At 56.4% G+C, this 21,146-nt stretch overlaps 1 protein-coding gene across 1 annotated transcript; it reads left to right on the top strand.

The window, feature by feature from the left end:
- The first annotated feature begins 716 nt into the window (after positions 1 to 716).
- On the top strand, positions 717 to 18,624 carry LOC123368286 (integrin alpha-D-like). Its single transcript, XM_045012946.1, has 31 exons — positions 717 to 733; positions 969 to 1,079; positions 1,337 to 1,451; positions 1,602 to 1,705; positions 2,006 to 2,070; positions 2,998 to 3,112; positions 3,267 to 3,397; positions 3,750 to 3,895; positions 4,284 to 4,437; positions 6,365 to 6,515; positions 6,890 to 6,963; positions 7,334 to 7,463; positions 7,619 to 7,767; positions 8,734 to 8,874; positions 9,181 to 9,387; positions 9,631 to 9,761; positions 10,065 to 10,222; positions 10,381 to 10,535; positions 10,683 to 10,814; positions 11,927 to 12,000; positions 12,178 to 12,319; positions 12,541 to 12,654; positions 15,749 to 15,828; positions 15,988 to 16,071; positions 16,321 to 16,399; positions 16,635 to 16,742; positions 16,983 to 17,066; positions 17,243 to 17,356; positions 17,548 to 17,640; positions 17,818 to 17,928; positions 18,125 to 18,624. The coding sequence occupies exons 2-31, from the start codon at positions 1,043 to 1,045 to the stop codon at positions 18,224 to 18,226; spliced, it is 3,480 nt and encodes a 1,159-aa protein (XP_044868881.1). The 5' UTR covers positions 717 to 733; positions 969 to 1,042; the 3' UTR covers positions 18,227 to 18,624.
- The last annotated feature ends 2,522 nt before the right edge of the window (positions 18,625 to 21,146 follow it).

The following is a 21,146-nucleotide window of genomic DNA, read 5'->3' as shown; positions in this document are numbered from 1 at the left end:
GTTTATACTGGATCCAGTGTCCGCTCCTGCCCATGCCTCACCTCAGAGGTAGCTACATCTCAGTACCAGGCATGGGATCCCTGTATAAACAGCCCCTGTACCCCACCCCAGAGGTGGTTGCATCTCAGCACCAGGCGAGGGATCCCTAGGAACAGCTGGAGATCTCAGTTCTGGATGGTAAATCCCTGTATGAACAACCCCCACACCCCACCCCAGAGGCGGCTGCATCTCAGTGCCAGGCAAGGATACCTGTATTAAACAGACCTCATGCCGCACCCCAGAGGTAGTAGCCACAGGTGGGAATTTTAAGGCAAAAGGTCTAGTGCAGAGATGGCCAGAGAGAGAGATGTAGAAATAGACATGGGAATGCAGAGAGTTCAGAACTCAGTGAGTCATCCTGGTTTATAACTGCCCCTATTATAATCTGGAACCCAGCCCGGGTCTCATGCACCCCACTGTCCGCAGAGCCAAATCAGCACAGCAAGGGAGAAAGGGATGTAGTAAAACCACAGACTGAGTTTTATGGAAAGAGGATTCGGCTCTTTCATATCTTCATGCCTGTCAACAAAGCACGTTTTATGCTGTGCATTTATACAGGGACCCCCTGCCCAGTGCTGAGATGCAGCTGTTTCTAGGGTGTGCACAGGGGCTGTTTATACAGGGATCCTTCAGCCAGCACTGAAATACAGCTGCCTCTGGGGTGGGGCACAGGGATCCCCCACCCAGTGCTGAGGTACAACTGGCTCAATTCAATTATTCTTTGTTGATACACCAAGCTATACAATGGCTACCAAGGGGTAAAAAGACAGAGATAAGTTCAAGAGTTGTGTTGTGTTGTGTTGTGTTCTGTGTGTTCTGTGTGTGTGTGTGTTCTGGATACTTGTGTGTGAGTCCTGTCCCCTCCCCAGGGCGGGTCTCTCTCTCCCTTCTCAAGGCACCAATATCAATTCTCTTTCCTCTGCACTCAGCTGCCTCCTCCGCAGTGCCCGCAAACCTCCCGGGACACCGCTCCCAGCAGTCAACCCACCTCCAGCTTCCCAGGATGCACCCCTTGCGTCTGCTCGTTTACCTGGGCACAGGTGAGTTGCCAGCCAGTGAGGTGGGGAAAAACTGGGGCCCTGCGCACACCTGCTCATTGCCTAACCTTCGGGAAGGGGAATGGAAGCAGCTGGGCTCTCAGGATGCCTGGGTTCTGTCCCCAGCTCTGGGAGAGGAGTGGGGATACAGCGGAGGGTTCAGAATCAGTCCCACACCCAGGAGGGGCTGGCCCCTCCGCCCCCACCAGTGGCCCCTTCTCAATGGGGAAAACTAACATGTGGCCGTTTGACCCCTGCAGTGCTGGCCCCGAGCCGTGGATTCAGCGTGGACGTGGAGGGACCCGTCACCTTCCAGGAGGCAGCCAGGGGGTTCGGGCACAGCGTGGTGCAGTTCGGGAGTGCCAGCGCCAGGGGGTAAGGGCCGAGCGTGGGCTCAGAGCCCTATAGTTACATGCCTCATATCCACCCCTGAGGGGCCCATCTGGCTGGGCTGCCCTGCCTGGGCCCCACTACCCAGGGGTGACGGGGTGTCCCCTAAGCCCCCCTCTGCTCTCTCCCCCACAGGCTGCTCGTCGGGGCCCCGCTGCAGACAGGAAACGTGAATGAAACCGGCAAAGTCTACAAGTGTGACCCGGGCTCCAGACGCTGCCAGGAGATCCCCATCCAGAGTAGGGGCACCCTGTGCTGTGGGGTCCAATGGGTTAGCACAGGGGGTCTGGGAGCTAGGACGCCTGGGTTCCATCCCCAGGTCTGGGAGCGGCGTAGGGTCTAGCAGGTTAGAGCAGGGGAGGCTGGGAATCAGGGCTCCTGTATTCTAATTTCCAAGCAACAATTTGCCATCACTTCGCCGCAGGGGTGCAGGGGGTGCACAAGGGAGAGGGGGTGCGAAATGACTCAGAGATACGCAGGACTAAACATATCCAATGACAAGGTTTCTCACCCTGGTGTTGGCGTGTTTCTCCTCTCAGGGCCCCCCGATGCCGTGAACATGTCCCTCGGATTGTCTCTGGCTGCCCGGGGCTCCAATCTTCTGGTGGGTACCACCCCTTGGGGTGGGGAAGTGGCTCGGTCTGTGGGTTGTACCCAGGGGGTTGGGTGAGTCTCTGCCCCATCCCCCAGAATTCCACGGGATTCTCCTCCCCCCCCCCCCAGCAATGGGAGCGGGATGAAATGTCTGCACCATGACACCGTAGGGCCTGACCGACTGTGCACCCACCACACGCCAGGTGGGTAATGTTACCACAGGACTTGAGTGCCTGTGTGCTGCTCTCACCAGGAGGCTCACGGCTGGGTGACACTGGGATGGGGGGATGGGCTTATATTACAGGAGCAGGTGAGCTTCCTACAAGATCTCTGTGCGCTGATGGCAAGTAGAGGGTGGTCATCGGATGATGTCACCATCACCAGAACACGGCATTGTCACCATGGTGAGGGATGAATGACAATGCGTGTGTAGGCGGGTGCTAACCACTAGAAAGACTGGGCCATGGCATTATGCATAAGATGGTAACTACATAACGGTGACTACAGTGAGGGTGTGATGTTTGTCTGAGGGATGGTGAGACCCAGAATGGTGCACTGAAACTGCAGGGAGGAGGAGAACATCGCCATGGAGATAGTGACTGAGACGTGACGTTGTGAGGGATGGGGGTAACTGGGTGACATTGCCATGGGGACAGCGACTGTGTGATGACATTGTGAAGAATGGGTGTAACTGGGCAATGTCACTCTGGGGAGAGTGACAGGGCACTGGTATAGCAGGGAGCATGGTAACTAGGTGATGTCCCACTGTTCTCTCTCTGGGAGGCAGGTCCTGGGTCCTGGGGTCCTGTTTGCCCCATAGGGATCCCTGCCCTGGTGGGGGCTTTCCCTGCATATCCATGGGGGAAGCAGACTCCCCTCACCCCCAGTGCTTTCCTCAGGGGGCACCTACTGACCCCGTCCCTCTCTCGTGCCCCAGGCGTGCGGCCCCACGGTGCACCAGGCCTGCGGGGAGAACATGTACATCAAGGGCTACTGCTTCCTCCTCGACCAGAGCCTCCGTCAGCTCCAACGCATCCCGGACACCCTGGCAGGTATGAGGCAGCCCCGGGAACAGCACCAAGGGGCCACCGATTGTGGGGGGAAACTGGGCTAGATGGATCCTTTGATCTGGTCTAGCTCTTTCCACTGAGTTTTCTCCATGTTGGTAGAGTTGAATTGGACGTATTTCTTTCCCGTCCCTCTCAGAGTGCCCCAGACATGCCACAGACATAGCGCTCCTCATCGACGGCTCGAGCAGCATCGAAGAAGAGGATTTTACAAAGATGAAGACGTTTCTCTCTGAGATCATGAAGCGTTTCCACAGCACCGACACGCAGGTAACGGGCAGAGGCTGAACCCTGATTACGTACCCTGCTCCTTGCAGTCAGCTCTGACTCTAATTCTCCAGTACAGCGCTAGGGGGCGCTGTGCTTCAGGGCGTGGGGCAGAGGGCTAAGTAGGGGGTGCTCTCCCCTTGCAGTCAGTGCTGACCCCAATGCCCCAGTGTGGCACTAGGCGGCGCTGTGCTGCAGGGAGCAGCAATGGATTTTGCATCCAAAACCAGGAAAAAATTCCTGCCGAACCAGCTACATCCTGACCACCTGCCCCAACCATTAACTGAGTTTAATTCCCTCTTTTCTTACCCTCCACCCCAGAGTTATTTTTCTCTCTTCCCCCCATCTCCTGCAGTTCGCCCTCATGCAGTACTCGAACGAATTTACAGAGCACTTCGACTTCTCACAGTACAGGAGGAGTCGTGACCCCGATGACCTTGTCAAGTCGGTCGCGCAGCTCATGGGACTGACGCACACGGCCACCGCCATCCGGAAAGTGGTGTAGGTGTTGCCCTGCTCCCGGTACTGACTCCACAGGGAATGGGCTGCAAGGATATGGAAGCTAAGGGACAGGGACTCAGAACTCTTGGGTTCTATCCCCAGCTGTGGGAGGGGAGTGGGGACTAGTAGGTTAAAGCAGGGGGAAGGGGGACTTGGAGACAGGACACAAGAGTTCTATTGCCAGCTCTGAGCCTCTGTTGTTGTGTGACTTTAAGCAAGCCACAGCCCTGCCCCGTGCCTCAGTTTCCCCATCAGTAAAGTGGGGACCCTGACACTGACCTCCTTTGTACAGGACTGTGTGATCTGCAATGCCAAAGCAGTGGATGAGCACTAGGTATTATTACGTATCAATAACCCTCCCATGCCTTCCCCACCCCCACTTTTCCAGGCAGGAGCTGTTCACCTCTGGGAGAGGCGCTCGGGATGAAGCCACCAAGATTCTCATTGTGATCACAGATGGGGAGAAAACAGGAGACCCACTTTCTTATTTAAAAGCCATACCTGAGGCTGAGAGAGCTGGAATCATCCGCTACGCCATCGGGGTGAGCCGCAGATGTGCGGAGAACTAGCGTGGATCTGAGCCCGTGTCCAGGTTCCCATCAGATAAGGGAGAAGACCTGACCCTGGGTTGTAACTGGGTCAACATGTGACAATATCGGAGAGATGGAGCTCCTCTGTTGTTCAGGTTGAGCAGAGCTCTCTCGTTAAAGGTTGGGTTTTCTGCCTGCCCTACAGTCCACGTGCTGACTCCAATTGCCATGAAATTTGGAATATCTCATGGGGACGCAGGTTAGGAATAGTGGTCCAAATTTGGGGTCACTTGAACAAGGGGTTCCTGACATACAGCCCCGCAGTAAAACTGCAAAATCACCAGTTCTTTTTTGCACACACCAGAAACTCAAAAAGTGGCTCTGAACTTCCCCAAACGGATCTCAGTCACTTGACATTTATCTCCGCTAGTGCACGGCACCCACTGCCCCTCTGGGGAAGACGTATTCAAAAGATTATTAATCTTAGACACTGGATGCCTAGAATGGCACATGCCAGACTGCTGAGCCAAAGAGATTGAAATGAGCATCAAGATGTAGGGCTCTTTTGAAGCAAGAGGGTGGCTCCAGGTGACAGCAGGTTGCCATTCACCGTGAATTGGTCCTGTGGGTTTGAGCCTTACTATTGGCTAATGTTCCTGGCATTCTGCAGTGTCTCCCTTTGGATTTTTTTGCCCTGAGATCAAAATTTCTGGCTGAAGAGCCATATTTGAAAGTGCTCTAAAAGCCACATGAATGCTCTGAATTTGCATGAGAGGTGTGGTCTGATTAAGCAGACGGCCGATGAAAGACAGTAAAGGAAAATGTAATCATGTCTCCTGAACAATTACACTGAGCGTGGAGAATAGAAGCTGGGTTATTCCATCAACTTCTTTAGTGGAGAGTTAAGGTTTCCCAGGGCTGCTTCCTGCCCTTCCCGAACGTGGAGAGCGGCTGCACTTAGACCTCTGAAATCCATGAAATACAGTTAAGGCAAACACTCTCACAACCTTAACTCTGCCCTCTGAGCCATGCCCCAGCACACCAGGAGCACACACAGGCCCTTACAGATGCTACAGAGCGCTGGGCACAGAGCACATGAGTACTAGGGGGCCCGCCCATCACCTTCCCTTTGCCAAGGCAAAACTTGGGTTTTGAGTCATAGATTCCCAGACCAGAAGGGACTTTTGCAATCATCTAGTCTGAGCTCCCATGTAGCACGGGCCAGAGAACTGCCCCAAATAATCCCTGCTGGAACCAGAGCAGATCTCTTAGAAAACCAGCCAATCTAGAGATAAAAATTGTCAGAGATGGAGAATCCACCACGGCCTGTGGTGAGCTGCTCCAATGGTTAATTCCCCTCTTGGTTAAACCAGACACCGTCTTTCCCAACCGAATGGGTGTAAATTCCACTTCCAGCCATTGGATCTTATTTGACCTTTGTCTGATGCTTCTGTCGGGCCCAGCGACAGGAAGGTGCCTGACTCCACCGCTGAACTGACTGCACGCAACCCACCCAGACTAGTGCGGTGGTCCCAGCCCTTCACCACTGGCCCTGAGGCGTCCCCCAGAGACAGTGCAGCACTCACCCCTCACTACGCCCTGGAGATTGAGTCATGCAGGGCCCAGAGCACTGACAATCCCCATGGCAAGAAGATCCCTGTCCCCACCACTGATACCACTGACACAACTCGGTGCTGAAATGAGGCAGGCTCCATAACTCCAGGCATGAGGACACCTCTCCTCACGTTACAGTGACACCTGTGCCAAGCTGCTCCAGCGACCCCCGTTCCCACTCACCAGAGTGGCACATGGCGCTGGCTGAGCAGTGCCTCTCGAGGGCCCAGCAGGGCTCGGGGCGGGTGGATGTTGGTCCAGGTCTCTCGGCTGTGACTGACCTTGATGCTCTGGTCTCCCCTGTACCTCCCTCTACTCCATTAAGGTTGGCGACGCCTTCTCCAGCACTGCTGCCCAAAAGGAGCTCCATGTGATCGCCTCTGAGCCCACCAATGAGCACGTCTTCCAGGTGGACAATTTCGACGCCCTCCAGGGCATCCAGAGCCAGCTGCAGGAGAAGATCTTCACCATCGAAGGTACCAGGGCCGGGGGAGGGGCTGCACTGGCCCTGGGGCTCTAGAAATGGGTTTTCAAGGCCGAGATGGGACGGGGAATCCAGAGCTCAACTAGGCCCCAAATATTCTCTCTTTCCCCATCCAACATGTAGCCATTAATCTATCTCCATAAATGCCCCTGATGCCTTTCTCATCCACCCCTCCCCCCTCCGCCCCCCTGGGCAGGGGACTGGCTGGCTCAAGGGGTTGAGGAATGGGATACAGGGACTTCTTTCTAGGGGGCGCTGGATCCAATCCAGCCTCGAGGTGGGGAGAAGGGCTGGCTCAGGGAATGGGACACGGGGCCTTTACCGTCTATGATGGTCTCTCCCATGTCTGTCTGTCTCTCCTTCTAGGCACCCAGTCCCAGAACGGCAGCTCCTTCCAGCTGGAGATGGCTCAGGAAGGATTCAGCTCCCTGCTGTCCCCTGTGAGTGACACCTGGCCCTGGTGTGTGTCCCACGCTGCTGTGCGCTGGGGCCCTGACAGCGCTTTCGAGCTAAGAAGGAGCTGGTTGGCTTAGTGCTTGCAGGGGAGACAACCCTTTACTAGCCCAGAGCGCTGCGGGAGCAGTGCAGGGGGCACCCTCCCCTCCCACTCAGGGTGGGAACTAGGGGGGCTCTATGCTGCAGCTGGGGCCAGTAGGGGGGTGCTCACTCCCCTGGCCATCAGCACCGACCCCAGGGTCCCAGCATGATGCTAGGGGGCGCTGTGCTGCAGGTTCTGGCCTCGTCTAGTAAATACAATCTGCGCTGTCTGTTTCCTGTAATCAGTTCCCTTTGCCGTGCATGTTGGTTTAGGACGGGCCTGTGCTGGGAGCGGTGGGAGCCTATGACTGGTCCGGTGGGATGTACCTGTACGGGAGCAGCGGGGAGCTGAGCTTCATCAACGTATCCAGAACCTCCACTGACATGAATGATACTTACCTTGGTAAGAACAAACCCACAGAGCTTCCCTTACCTATTTAAATAGCCTCCGTGCCCCATCCCAGAGGTGGCTGCATCTCAGTTCTGGGAAAGTTCTGTGCAGCACTGTTGTATGGCTGTTTCCCATCTCACCTCCCCACGTCCCTCTCTTCCTTTGAGGTTATTCGTCTCAGGTCATCACAGCCAATGGGCAGAGTAGCTACGTGGTCGGGGCCCCTCGCTATCAACACGCCGGCAAAGTCGTTCTGTTCAGCCAAGATACCAAGGGCGGGGAATGGACACCCAGATCGCAGCTGTTAGGAGAGCAGGTATGGGGAGCGTTACTGGTAATATGGAGTGTGGGTGTGTGTGTGAGAGAGAGAGAGAGAGAGAGAGAGAGAGAGAGAGGGGGCTGGAGGAAGCCTGTAAGATTTTGACATCGTGTAATATTTGTGTTTGGCTTCACCTTCAGGAACGATTCAGTCAAAAAGCCTCAGGCAGGGGATAAACTTGACTGGTTTAGAGAATTACACCGCAGCTGACATTCAGCATCTCTTCCACAGACTCCAGAGAGAAACTGCAGAATTGGAATTAATCTGCAAACTGGACACCATTAAATTAGGCTTGAATAAAGACTGGGAGTGGATGGGTCATTGCACAAAGAAAAAACTATTTTCCCGTGCTAATTTTCCCCCTACTGTTACTCACACCTTCTTGTCAACTGTTGGAAATGGGCATCCAGGATTATCACTACAAAAGTTTTTTTTTCTCCTGCTGATAAAAGCCCACCTTAATTGAATAGTCTTGTTATAGCTGGTATGGCAACACCCATTTTTTCATGTTCTCTGTGTATATATATCTTCCTCCTGTATTCTCCACTGCATGCATCTGATGAAGTGGGTTTTAGCCCATGAAAGGTTATGCCCAAATAAATTTGTTAGTCTCTAAGGTGCCACAAGTACTCCTCGTTCTTTTTGCTGATACAGACTAACACGGCTACACCTCTGAGAACTTATAACAGTGGCTCAGTCAGTAAATAAACTTTACTTGTGCTAGCACAACCTCTAAAAAAAATTGCACCACAACTAGCATTCAGCATCTCTCCAAGATCTAACTGCCTATACATTCAGGAACACTTACAGCGATAGCGCCACCTGCTGTGCAGCAGGAGGGTGAGTCTAAGGATGGAATGAGTATTGAGACTGAATCCTTAGTCCCATAGGGTGAGAAGGGTCCCAGTGGGAGAAGGAGGAGGAAGTGACTAAATTGAGGGGGTGACTTATCTGCCCCTCCAGATTGGCTCGTATTTCGGGGGTACACTGTGTGCTGTGGACCTCGACAGAGATGGGAACACGGACCTGGTTCTAATTGGAGCCCCCATGTACTATACACCTCTGAATGGAGGACGGGTCTATATCTGCCCCATTAACTGGCCGGTAAGAAAGAGGATGGAGCAGGGAGAAGATGGATTGCCTGGGGTTCTTCTTTGCCTGACCTGCCATGGGGTTGCGATGCTGGGACAATTAGCATGGCAGTAGCAGGCGCGGTGCTCCAGGGAGCAGGGTGGAGGGATCATTAGGGGACACTTTTCCATGCCAGTCAGTGATTGCCCCAATACCCCAGAGCAGCACCAAGGGGCGCTGTGCTGCAGAGAGAGGGAAAAGGGGGTCAGTAGGGGGCACTCTCTGCTGGCTGTCAGTGCTGATCCTTTCCCCATGTGTTTCTTTGGATGGGGCCTGCAGGGGGTGATGCAGATCTGCAGCAAGACACTGCAGGGGCAGACAGGGAAGACGTTCGGGCGCTTTGGGGCCAGCATGTCCGAAATCGGGGACATCAGCGGGGACGGACAGACGGACGTGGCCATTGGGGCCCCCCTGGAGAACGACAATTGTGGGGCCTTGTACATCTTCCATGGGGAAAAGGGAGGCCTCAGTCCCCAGTACAGACAGGTGAGCCTAGCTGCTGCGGGGAGGGATCACCACAGATCCTGAAAGAGACATCATGGGGCCCCACGGCCCCCTAGTGCCCATTATAAAGCACAGCCGCCCCTTCCTCACCCTCTGCTGCCCCCTAGTGCCCATTATACAGCACAGCCGCCCCTTCCCCACCCCTCACCCTCTGCTGCCCCCTAGTGCCCATTATACAGTACAGCCGCCCCTTCCCCGCCCCTTACTGCTCTCTCTGCCCCACAGCGCATAGAGGGGTCACTGTTCTCCAGCAGGCTGCAGTACTTTGGCCAGGCCGTCAGTGGCGGGACAGACCTGACGGGGGATGGACTCCCAGACATCGCAGTGGGGGCACAAGGGCAGGTCCTGCTGCTGAGGTGAGTTACTCTGTGTCGTTTCACTGCTCCATGTGGTAGTCACAGACTGTGTGTGTGTGTGTGTGTGTGTGTGTGTGTGACTGCTGCCCCCTGCTGGAGAATGGCATAATAACAGCTCTTCTGCTCCCTTCTCTGCCCCCAGCATCTCCTCAAGCAGAGCTGCGTGTCCATAACCCGTCTCCCTGGAGTGCTGCGAGCACATCCAGGCTGGGTGGGAGTCTCTGGGGAGGGAGTGAGGGTGCGATAGGGTCTGGCCCCATTGCAGGGAGCAGCTGGGTGATGGTTCTGTTCCCCCCATGGCAGGTCCCGGCCAGTGCTCAGAGTCGGGGTCTCCATCAGCTTCCAGCCCCCAACCATCCCCACCTCGGCCTTCAACTGCCAGGGGCAGGAGCAGCTCAACACGGAGGCCAGCAGGGCAGAGGTCTGCTTCACCGTCACTAAGAGCACCAAGGACAGCCTAGGTCAGACCAAACCCACCCCCTGCTTCCCTCCCCCCTGAGCCACCCAGTCCCCTGTCCTGGGGATTGATCGGAGCCAGCTCCCTCTCGGGGGAAAGGACCTGTCTCTCATTAATGATCCTTCTCTCATGTATCTGACCCTCATTTCTCCTCTGTGGTAGGCAATGGGATCTCCAGCACCATCCAGTACAGCCTGGCCCTGGACCCCGGGCGGACGAAGATCCGAGCCGCCTTCGACTCCACCGGCCCCGTCCTGAGCACGGAGCTGCGGTTCGGCATTGAGAAGAAATGTGAGACGTACCGGATAATGTTACCTGTGAGTGTGGGGGTTCCCAGCTCCTTCCCCTCCTGCTGTGTCTGCCCCTCCAACCCTGCCCCTTGCTCCCAAATCACCCAGAGAACAAACCTCTCTATAGATCTCACCTTTGCTCATGGGTCCCTAAGTGTCTCTCTGTCTCCCCAGCTCTGCCCTGAGGACACACTGACCCCCATCACCCTGCGCCTCAACTACACCCTGACGGGGGAGCCCATCGCTGCTGCCGGCCGCCTCAGACCCATCCTGAGTGAGGACTCCGCACTGGTGTCTGTAGGCTCGGTAAGGCCTCCGGGGCCAGGCAATGGAGTTTGTGACTGTCTGCAGAGGTTTTAGTGTGTGTGCCTTTGGTTACAGTGCCTGTGCAGACTGTATCAATGCTTGGTGTTAATGAGTGAGATTGTGGTGTGGGTGAGTGTTTGAGGTTTTAGAGGTTGTGTTGTTGGTGACATTGCTGATTCAGATGGTGGTGATCTTGGTGAGGTTGTTGGCTGAGGTTGTAGTGATTGTGTTCGTAACCTTGGTTTAAGCTAGACTGTAGTGGTTGTGATGGCAGTGTGAGGTGAGGTTATAGTGGTTTTGTTGTGTTTGACATTGCTGGGTTCAGACTATACTGTGCTTGGTGACTGTGTGAGGCAGGGTTGTAGTGGCTGTGTTGTTGATGCTGATGTTGGTACAGAATGTATTTGTGGTGGTGGGGAGATTGTAGTGGTGTTGGTGAGTGTTGGTTGAGGATGTTATGGCTGTGTTGTAAGTTACACTGTTAGGACTGTACTGGTAGGTGGTTGTGGTTTAGACTGTAATGTTGGCAGAAGTGTAGTCTTAGATAAAGTGAGTGAGTTATTGTGCCAATGTTGGTTCAGATTGTGTTGATACTAATTGTGATTGTGGTTGAGACTATAGAGGTGTTGCTGACAGCATCGGTTGCGATTGCAGTGTGTGCATTGTTGGTTACAGTGTTGTTTCAGACTACATTTTTAGTGGTGGTTGATGAAATTGTAATGGTGTTGGTTACAGTGTTGGCTGTGATGGTAGTGGTTATGATGCTGGTAACAGTGTTGCTTAACACTTTATTGGTTGTGGTGGTGATGACAGAGTTGGTTGTGCACTTCATAGTGTTGGCAGAGGGTGATGCAGCTACATTGCTGGTGACACTGTCAAATCAGTATTGGGTCTGGTGGTGGTTGAGGCTGAGAATGCAGTGGTGCCCGGGACAGTGTTGGGGGAGGTTATTGCGGGTGTGTTCATGGTGATGGTGTCAGTTCAGACTGTACTGGTGGTGAAGGTGACAATTGAGATTGTAGTGTGATTGACAATGTTGACTGAGTTTTGCTCCAATTCCCTCTCACCCACCCTGCCTGCCCCCCTCCCCCCACCTCCGGATCTCTCCCTAGCTCCCGTTTGAGAAGGACTGCGGCAGTGACAAAGTCTGCACTGATGAACTACAAATTTCCTTCAATTTCTCAGGGTAAGTCACCCCCCCCCCGCCTCCTCCCCCACACTCCATGGTGGAGCCCGTCTACTCCATCAGGCCTCAGATCATGCCAGATTTCCATATGGCTTCTGAGTGGGAACCATTATAAGAAGCTCACAGAGCTGTCAAGGCACTGCCCTGAGGAAACTCACCCCTTTCTCTCCCCCTTAGTTTGAGCACCCTGGTGGTGGGGGTCATCCCCGAACTCAACACCACCATCTCCGTCCAGAACCGTGGGGAGAATTCCTACAGCACCATGGTGCAGTTCTTCTACCCCGCCGTGCTGTCCTACCGCCGAGTCCTGCTGCTCCAGGTACCATCAATCCCCCCAGGCACTGCAGACATGCGGGGCAGGACACAGGGGATGGATGTGAGAGCTTGTGTAGAAAGCAGGCAGGGGCTCAACAGGGGGTGCTTTGCTGCAGGGGGTAAGCGGGGGCTTGTCAGGAGGTGCTGTGCTGCAGGGAGCGGGCGGGGGACTCAGCAGGGGACGCTGTGGGCTGCATCTCTCACTGGCTGGTCCCCTGTGCTCAGTCTAACAGGAGGGCCGTGGCCGTTAGGTGCAGCTCGGCCGTGGGCTCCGAGGAGCAGACTCAGAGGAACAGCACCTGCCACATCAACCACCCCATCTTCTGGAGCGGGACCGAGGTAGGGACGGGCCCTGGCCTGTGAACTCCCCTGGGGTGAGCCCAGCTGGGAGCAGAGAGGGGCAGTTCCCTGGGGTCAGCCCAGCCCGTGACAAGGGATGTGCTGGGGAAAGCGCCCGGGGAGCCCGGCGAGTCAGTGCAAACAGAGCCCTGAGGTCACTCCGGGGCTGGGGTCAGGCCCTGCCAGGGCTGCAAACCAAGGGCCAGACCTGGGGGGGCTGGAAATCAGTCCTCACTGGAGGAGAAAATAACGAGGGGAGGGGCTGTTCCCTCCCCCTTTGGAGTCCTTAAAAGAAGCAACTCGGGGTGGGGTGGTGTACACGACCGTGGCTCAGTAAAAGACAAGGAAAGGGGAAGGAGCCAGCGTCATTGTCGTGGCTGCCCCCACGCCCGTCCCCTCGGACCCAGCGCGACACCACAGGGCCTTCATCGTCCTGATCCTGAGAGGTGTCCTGACCCGGCCAGGCCCAGGGAGAGGGACCCTCATGCCCCTGCCCCGGACAAGATTCGACACCACCTGGGACGGGAGACTTATTTCTTCTCTTCCCGCTCCTCTCTGTCTTAGGGTACGTCTATACTATGAAATTAGGTCAAATTTATAGAAGTTGGGTTTTTAGAAATTGTTTTTATACAGTTGACTGTGTGTGTCCCCACACAAAATGCTCTAAGTGCATTAAGTCGGCAGACTGCGTCCACAGTACCGAGGCTAGCGTCGACTTCTGGAGCGTTGCACTGTGGGTAGCTGTGGGCAGCTATCCCACAGTTCCCGCAGTGTCCACCATCCATTGGAATTCTGGGTTGAGATCCCAATGGCTGATGGGGCAAAAACAGTGTCGCGGGTGGTTCTGGGTACATGTCGTCAGGCCCCCCTCTCCCTCCCTCCCTCCCTGAAAGCAACGGCAGCAAACGTTTTGCGCCTTTTTTCCTGCGTTACCTGAGCAGATGCCAAACCACGGCAAGCATGGAGCCCGCTCAGCTCACCGTCACCGTAAGTCTCCTGGGTGCTGGCAGACGTGGGCCTGCATTGCTACACAGCAGCAGCTCATTGCCTTTTGGCAGCAGACGGTGCATTACGATTGGTAGCCATCGTCGTCGTATTCCTGGGTGCTCTTTTAACCGACCTCGGTGAGGTCGGTCAGGGGCACCTGGGCAGACATGGGAGTGACTCAGCCAGGTCATTCCCATCTTCTGCCAAGCACCCAGGAGATGACGATGGCTAGCAGTTGTACTGCACTGTCTGCTGCCAGCCTAAGATGTAAAAGATAGATGGAGTGGATCAAAACAAGAAATTGACCCGATTTGTTTTGTGAAATCAATGGCCTGCTAAACCCAGGGTTTTGAGTTCAATCCCTGAGAGGGCCATTCTGTGTGACAGTTGTTTGTGTTTCTCCTTGATGCAAAGCCACCCCTTTTGTTGATTTTAATTCCCTGTAAGCTATGTCGTCAGTCGCCCCTCCCTCCGTCAGAGCAATGGCAGACAATTGTTTCGCACAAAAACAGGCAAGGAGGCGATGGCAGCGCGGTGACGAGAGTGATGAGGACATAGACATGGTCATAGACTTCTCACAAAGTACGGGCCAGGCAATGTGCCCTGGCAATGTGCACATCATGCTGATGAACTCTCCATGAGCTCTGCATGGTCACCAGTGCTGATCAGCTCGCCACGCTGGCCAAACAGGAAATGAAATTCAAAAGTTCGCGGGGCTATTCATGTCTACCTGGCCAGTGCATCTGAGTTGAGAGCGCTGTCCAGAGCGGTCACAATGGAGCACTCTGGGATAGCTCCCGGAGGCCAATACTCGAATTGCGTCCACACTACCCCAAATTCAGCCTGACAAGGCCGATTTCAGCGCTACTCCCCTCGCCGGAGGTGGAGTAAAGAAATCGATTTAAAGAGCCCTTTAAGTCGAAAAAAAGGGCTTTGTCGTGTGGACGGGTCCAGGGTTAAATCGAGGTAACGCTGCTAAATTTGACCTAAAGTCGTAGTGTAGACCAGGCCTAAGGAGCATCTGGCTGAGCCGGCCAAGCCTGTGTGTTGTGCTCGCTGCTGTGAGCCTGTGCCCAGGATGGCAGCTAAATCCAGCCCCCACGTCAGCCCGAGGCTGGTACCACTCGCCAGCTCTCGGCCCAGCTGATCCGGGGTCTCTCCAGCAGGGAGGCTGCCAGCGAGAGGCAGCAGCGGCAGCAGAAGCTGCATTTTCTCTCTGTGCTGCTCTTTGCTCTCCCCGCTTTGGGCCTTTGCCTGGTTTTGTCCCCTGGGAACCAGGGCTGGACTTTAACCACAGCGCCCAGGCCGGCTCCAGCCCCACCACTAACCTCCTCTCCTCCCCCAGAGGCCAGCTTTTGCGTCCAGCGCCGCTCAGACGCGGGGGGAGGATAAAACGCTCTCTCCAGCGACAGGCGCAGGGCAGTGGTGAGGGGCGAGGACAGAGGTGAAAGTAAGCCGGTACGCCCTGCCAGACTGGACTGGCTTCCCCAGGCGGGCGATTTAAAGGGCCCGGGCCTCCCTGCAGTGGCTGGAGCCCCGGACCCTTTAAATCGCCTCCCGAGCCCCACTGCTGGAGCCCCAGGGTAGCAGCGGCAGGGCTCTGGTGGTGATTTAAAGGGCCCAGAGCTCTGCTGCGGTAGCAGTGGCCAGAGCCCTGGGCCCTTTAAATCGCCCCTGAGCCCTGGGGCTCCCGGTCACCTCTGCAGCTGGTAGCTCTGGGGGTGATTTAAAGGCCTTGGGGCATTTAAATCTTGATGTAAAGGCCCCACCTCTACTGGTTGAGGCCGTGCCTTTTCCGGTCGATACCACAGTCCTGCTCAGGACTCCGGGGTACCGGTAAGTCCTTTAACTTACTTTCACCCCGGGCGAGGATAAAACTCTTACTGGACACGTTACAATGCAAAGGCCTGAGCTGATTTCTTCTGTGTCTGTAAGAAAAGGATGCTGAATGGGGTGTTGCCACGGCGCCTTTGCTTCTCTGGGCCCATTTATTCCATCTAAGTTCATACAACAGTTCCCCCGAGTCTGCCCCGCCCCCGCAGTCTCTGGCAATTCCCCAGGCCCTGACTCTCACTCCCCCTCCCCCCCCTCCCGGTGTGTTTTCCAGGCCGTTTTCGTCGCCACCTTCGACGTCTCCTCTGAGGCCGACCTGGGGGACAGGCTGCAGATCACGGCCAAGGCCAGCAGGTGAGGGGGCTGGGCAGGGCCGGGGGGCAGGGTGGGGGGGCAGTGGGAGGGAGCCGTGCACGGAGCAGGGCAGGGCAGTGTCCTGTGGTGCAGCCTCCCTGCACAGTTACCTGCCTGCGTCTCCTCACATCCGTCTCCTTTGCCCTCCCCTCCCCCCAGTGACAATGGCAGCCCCATCACCGAGCGCATGAGTCACCGGGCGGAGCTGCCAGTCAAGTACGGCATCTTCATCATCCTCACCAGGTAGGTCAGTGCGGAGACGGGGGGGGGAGGGAAGCGCCACCTACTGGGCCCCCTGTTCCCTGCAGAACAGCACCCCCTAGTGCTGCACAGGTTCATAGGTGCCAGCGCTGATTGCAGGAGAGCGCCCCCTACTGAGCCCTTCCCTGTAGCACAGCGCCCCCTTCTGGACATGACACCCCACCCCCACTCTCCAGCCCCATCTATCACACTCCCACCTCTCTCCTTCTTTCCATCCTTGTTCTTCCCCAGCCTCGAGGAGTCAACCAAGTACGTCAACTTCACCACCGAGGAGGCAGAAACAAGTGTGCCAGTGACACATCGGTACGAGGTGAGGCCGGCGGCACAGAGGGTGATGGGGCAAGAGGGAGGTTGTAAAACTGGTTGAATGGGATCTAGTGGATTAGGGCATGGAGGGGTGAGGCTGGCAGCAGGGAGCCAGGACTCCTGGGTTCTATCCCCAGCTCTGGCAGGGCAGTGGGGTCTGAGGGTTAGAGCGGGGGCTGGGGATCAGAGCTCCTGGGTTCCCTTCCTGCAGTGCCCTATGGAGAGTCTGTTTCTTTCAGGTCAAGAACCTGCGGCAGCGAAGCGTCCCCATCTCGGTCACGTTCCAGTTCCCCGTGGAGCTGAGCGGGGTCCGGGTGTGGGACGCCTCTGAGGTCATCCCCTCCAAGGTACCTGCCTCTCCCTGCCCTTGTGTGTGTGTGAGATGGGCCCAGTGACGCCTGCTCTGCCCTACAGCACCCCCTGCTGGGACAGGCTGCCTAGGGGGGATAGGCCACATGTTCCCCCACCTCCCCACAGCCAGCCAGTCCCCTGTCCTAGGGCCGGATTAGAGCTGGTGTCCCCCAGAGGGGAAAGGCCCCGTGTCCCTTTCCCACCCCCATTAACACCGTGTCTCTCTCCCTCCATAGCCCCAGCTGGCTCAGTGCGCCAGTGAGGCTGAAACACCTGGTTTGAAGGACTTTGTGAAGCAGATGAGCGAGCGCCCCCTGCTGGTGAGTATAGGCTGGTGTAGATCCCAGCAGCCCCTTCCCCTCCTCACTAACACAGACAGCGAGTGGGGAGCTGGGCTGGGGGAGGGACCCCTGCTATAGACAGACCCAGACCCTCATGGCCATGCTGAGCCCCTGCATGTCCTCTGCCTCACCCGGCGATATCCTTCCACCCCCAGGACTGCTCTGTGGCCACCTGTAAGAAGATCCGGTGCAGAATCGCCTCCCTGGAAATGCAGCAGCCGCTGGAGTTCGTGATCAAAGGGAACGTCAGCTTCCAGTGGGTCTCCCAGGTACGAGAGCTGCCTCTTGGCACCAGATGAGGGATCCTCCTACCCCCTGTGTGAACAACTCCTGTTCCCCTCCCCAGAGATGGCTGCATCTCAGTGCCGGGCAAGGGATCCCTGTGTGAACCGCCTGTAAATTGCTCTGGGTCCCCCTGGGATGATGCTCTGGGCTGGTTTGTGTCATTTCTCTGTTCCAGACTCAGCAGCAGAAAGTGAGTCTGGTGAGCGAGGCCCGGATTGAATACGAGGAGGAGAAATACACCCAGAAGGAGGGATTCGTCCAGCGCCAGGTACCAGAGTGACTGCGCCCAGGATAGAGAGAGCATCGGCTAGTGGTTAGAGCTGGGAGCCAGGACTCCTGGGTCCTGTCCCTGCTCAGGGAGGAAGCGGGGTCTGGTGTGTTAGAGCAGGGGTGGGTGATGGTGCCAGGACTCCTGGGTCCCCATCTCACAGCCCCTCTCCCCCAGGTGCAGACGGTGGTGGAGCGCTCCGAGGTCTATAACTACCTGCCCGTCATCGTGGGCAGCAGCGTGGGGGGCCTGATCCTGCTGGCTCTCATCACCGCAGCCCTCTACAAGGTGAGTGGGGCAGGGCTTGGACCCCTCTCCCACTGCCCATCACCCTGGAGGTGGGGCCTGTGGCTCTCCCAGTTGGTGGGGGAGGGGAGAGGGTATTTACTTTTGGGGCTCCCAGTCTCCATCCCCCCACCAGGCATGAGTCCATCTGCTTCTGTCCGGCTGGCTCACACCGTCTCTGCCCTCTGTCTCCTTCCAGTTCGGCTTCTTCAAGCGCCAGTACAAGCAGAGGATGGAGGGTGAAATGGCCGAGCCGGCCCAGAGCGATGCCTCCACTCCCCTTGACTCCCCCGAAGAATAGCCCCGCCCACATCACCTCCCCATGGGCTGCTCCACACACCACATGACAATCTGGACTTGGAACATCCCTTCAGAGCATCCATGTGGGGCTGGGACCAGGACGCCTGGGTTCTATCCCCAGCAGTGGGAGGGGAGTGGGATCTAGTGCATTAGAGTGGGAAGGGCCGAGTCTCTCTCCACCTCAGTTTCCCCACTTGTAACGTGGGGATAACTATCCTGCCATTTTCTATTTCTACTGGGAGCCGTTTGGTGCATGGCTTGACTCTCACTGTGAAGGTGGCGCTCCCAGAGTCATGGGGCGCCTTGATCTCAGCTGGGCTCCGTGCGGCACCAGGGTCCCCGTCTCAGTCAGGGCCTCGAGGTGCTGCTGGGTAACGTCTAATAAAGCCAAGCTCTCGGAGTCATTCGCCTGCCTTGCCTGAGGTCTCGGGGCATTTCAAACCGTCCCCAAACACAGCGGGTGCGTTTGTGGGCAGGAAAGGGGGATGGGGTGTGGTTCGGGGCCAGTGTGATCAGCTGTTCCACAGCATGCGGGAGGCACTAGGTGGGAGGGGGAGGAGTGGGGATGGGGCACACTCGGGGGAGGGGGCGGGACTGGGCAGGAAGAGGCAGGGTGGGGGCTTGAGAGAAAGATTGGGGTGGGTGTGGGGCAGAAGTGGGAAGAGGTTGGATGGGGTGGGAGAAGGGCTGGAATGGGTGTGGGGCATGGGGTGGGGCAGGAGTGGGAATAGGCAGGAAAGAGATCGGGTAGGGGTGGGAGAAGAGCTGGGGTGGGGGCGGGCATGGGGCAGGGCAGGGACTTGTGGGGAAGGGGTTGGGTGGGGGCGGGGCCTGGGGCGGAGCGGGAGGTTGAGCACCCCTGGTGCCCGGAGGAAGCTGGCGCCTGTCGTGTCACAGATCCATAGGCCCGGTGCTCTCACACGGCTCTGGAACAGTCCCTGGGAGGAGCCCTTCGCGTGTCAGCCCCCTTCGGGTCCCGCTCTCTCACTGGGGTCAGCCACTTGGCTTCACCACCTCCTGGGTCTGAACCGTGGAGCCTTCAGCACCCCTGCTACACAACGTGAGCTCCCTGCAGCGAGTCTGCCTGAGTTGGACACCTGGGAGAGACCTGTACCCCCAAACGGAGCAATGCCGTGACCCCCAGCGTCAGCATCCGCAGTGACTCTCAGCCAGCCCTGCAAAAGCAGCAGGGTTATTAAATGTCTGGAGCACAGCAGACACAGATGTCTTCGGCAGCCAGCCTCTGGTATATTCTGAAAACTTTTTTCACAGGCCTCTGTCCAGCAGGGCCGCCCAGAGGATTCAGGGGGTCGGGGGTCTTCTGTGGCAGGGGGCCCCCGCTGCCGAATTGCCGCCAAAGATGCTCGAGGGGCCTGGGCCCCACGAGAGTTTTCTGGGGCCCCCAGAGTGAGTGAAGGATTCTGCTCCAGGGGCCCCGAAAAACTCTTGTGGGGGCCCGTGCTGGGCCTGGGGCAAATTGCTCCACTTGCCCCCCCCCCCCTCCGGGGCAGCCCTGCTGTCCAGACTAGCTTGTCCAGTTTTCCCTTCTCTGTAAGGTCTCTTATGGGAGCCACTATATCACTAAACCCTTTTACAACCAGAGGGTAATAGCTGGCCAGACCAACAAGGGACTGGAGCTCCTTCCCTGTTTTAAAGGCAGCTTTTACTGGGCTCTACTCTGAATGGGCCAGAGCAAACAATCCACTGCCCAACCTGTGTCCTAGGTAGGAGACCTCTGCCAACCCCATCTTGCATTTGGAGACCTTGACGGTGCGATCGGCATCTCTCGGCCTTTGTAGCACAATGCTACAGGGTACACGTGATCTTGCCAGGAGCTACTGAAAATAGCCAAGTCATCTAGACAGGCTTTGGCAGATGTTTTTAACCCTGCAGCACCTCGTTAATAAGCGTCACGAAGGTTGTGCGAGACTTCTTTAAATCCAAAAGGCAACACCTAAAATTCCTACAGACCCAATTCCACTATGAAAGCAGATTTTTCCCCCCCCTGGGCATCTAAGGGAATTTGCCAGTACCTGCGAGTTACATCCAGCATGCTTATGAATTTTGAGGACATGGAAGACAGAAATTCAATTCTCCGGTGTGCTAACACTTCCTATGTGACCTCGGGCAAGTCAGTTTGTCTGTGCCTCAGTTTCTCCATCTGTACAATGGGGATATTTACCTTCCCCCATGGGGGGGGTGAGGGTAACTATGGGAGACATTGTGAGGTGTTCAGACATAATCATGGGGCCACGGGTGCCACTTTCGTGAGTTTTGCAAAACTGTGTCCCCTCTCCGTTCTAGTCCTCAGTCGCTGGAGCTCGGCTAACACACGCCTCCACTCGCTCTCGTAACCCTCTGACCTTTCTCTAGCTCAGCTGCACTTTGCAGAGCTCTTTGCATGTCCCACTCAGCTGCCCTTTGTCTGAGACGGGCAGCTGCTTATGTTTTATCACCACAAACAGCTTTGGTCGGAGAGCACAAAGAGGAGGGAAGTGCCACGACCACAACCGCGATGCTGTGGATGTGCAGCATTCAGGGTTTGGAAATGGCCTCATGCATGCACCAGATCTGCCTTTCTCGAGGGCAGAGGAAAGGGAAGTTTAAATATAGAGATCAGCCCCCGGTGTTTGTAGGAAACGAGCAAGAGCTGGTGAGAGATCGAGACGGACGGGGAGAGAAATCGAGGCTGTAACAAAAGCGGTACCAGATATAAACTCTGTTTATACTGGATCCAGTGTCCGCTCCTGCCAAGCCTCACCTCAGAGGTAGCTGCATCTCAGTACCAGGCATGGGATCCCTGTATAAACAGCCCCTCTACACCACCCCAGAGGTGGTTGCATTTCAGCACCAGGCAAGGGATCCCTATGAACAGCTGGAGAGCTCAGTTCTGGGTGATACATCCCTGTATGAACCAGGGC

Source organism: Mauremys mutica, chromosome 4 (assembly GCF_020497125.1).
Source record: "Mauremys mutica isolate MM-2020 ecotype Southern chromosome 4, ASM2049712v1, whole genome shotgun sequence".
Classification (NCBI taxonomy): domain Eukaryota; kingdom Metazoa; phylum Chordata; order Testudines; family Geoemydidae; genus Mauremys; species Mauremys mutica.
The sequence above is the reverse complement of the archived record's forward strand: the minus strand, read 5'-3'. Positions and strand labels throughout refer to the sequence as shown.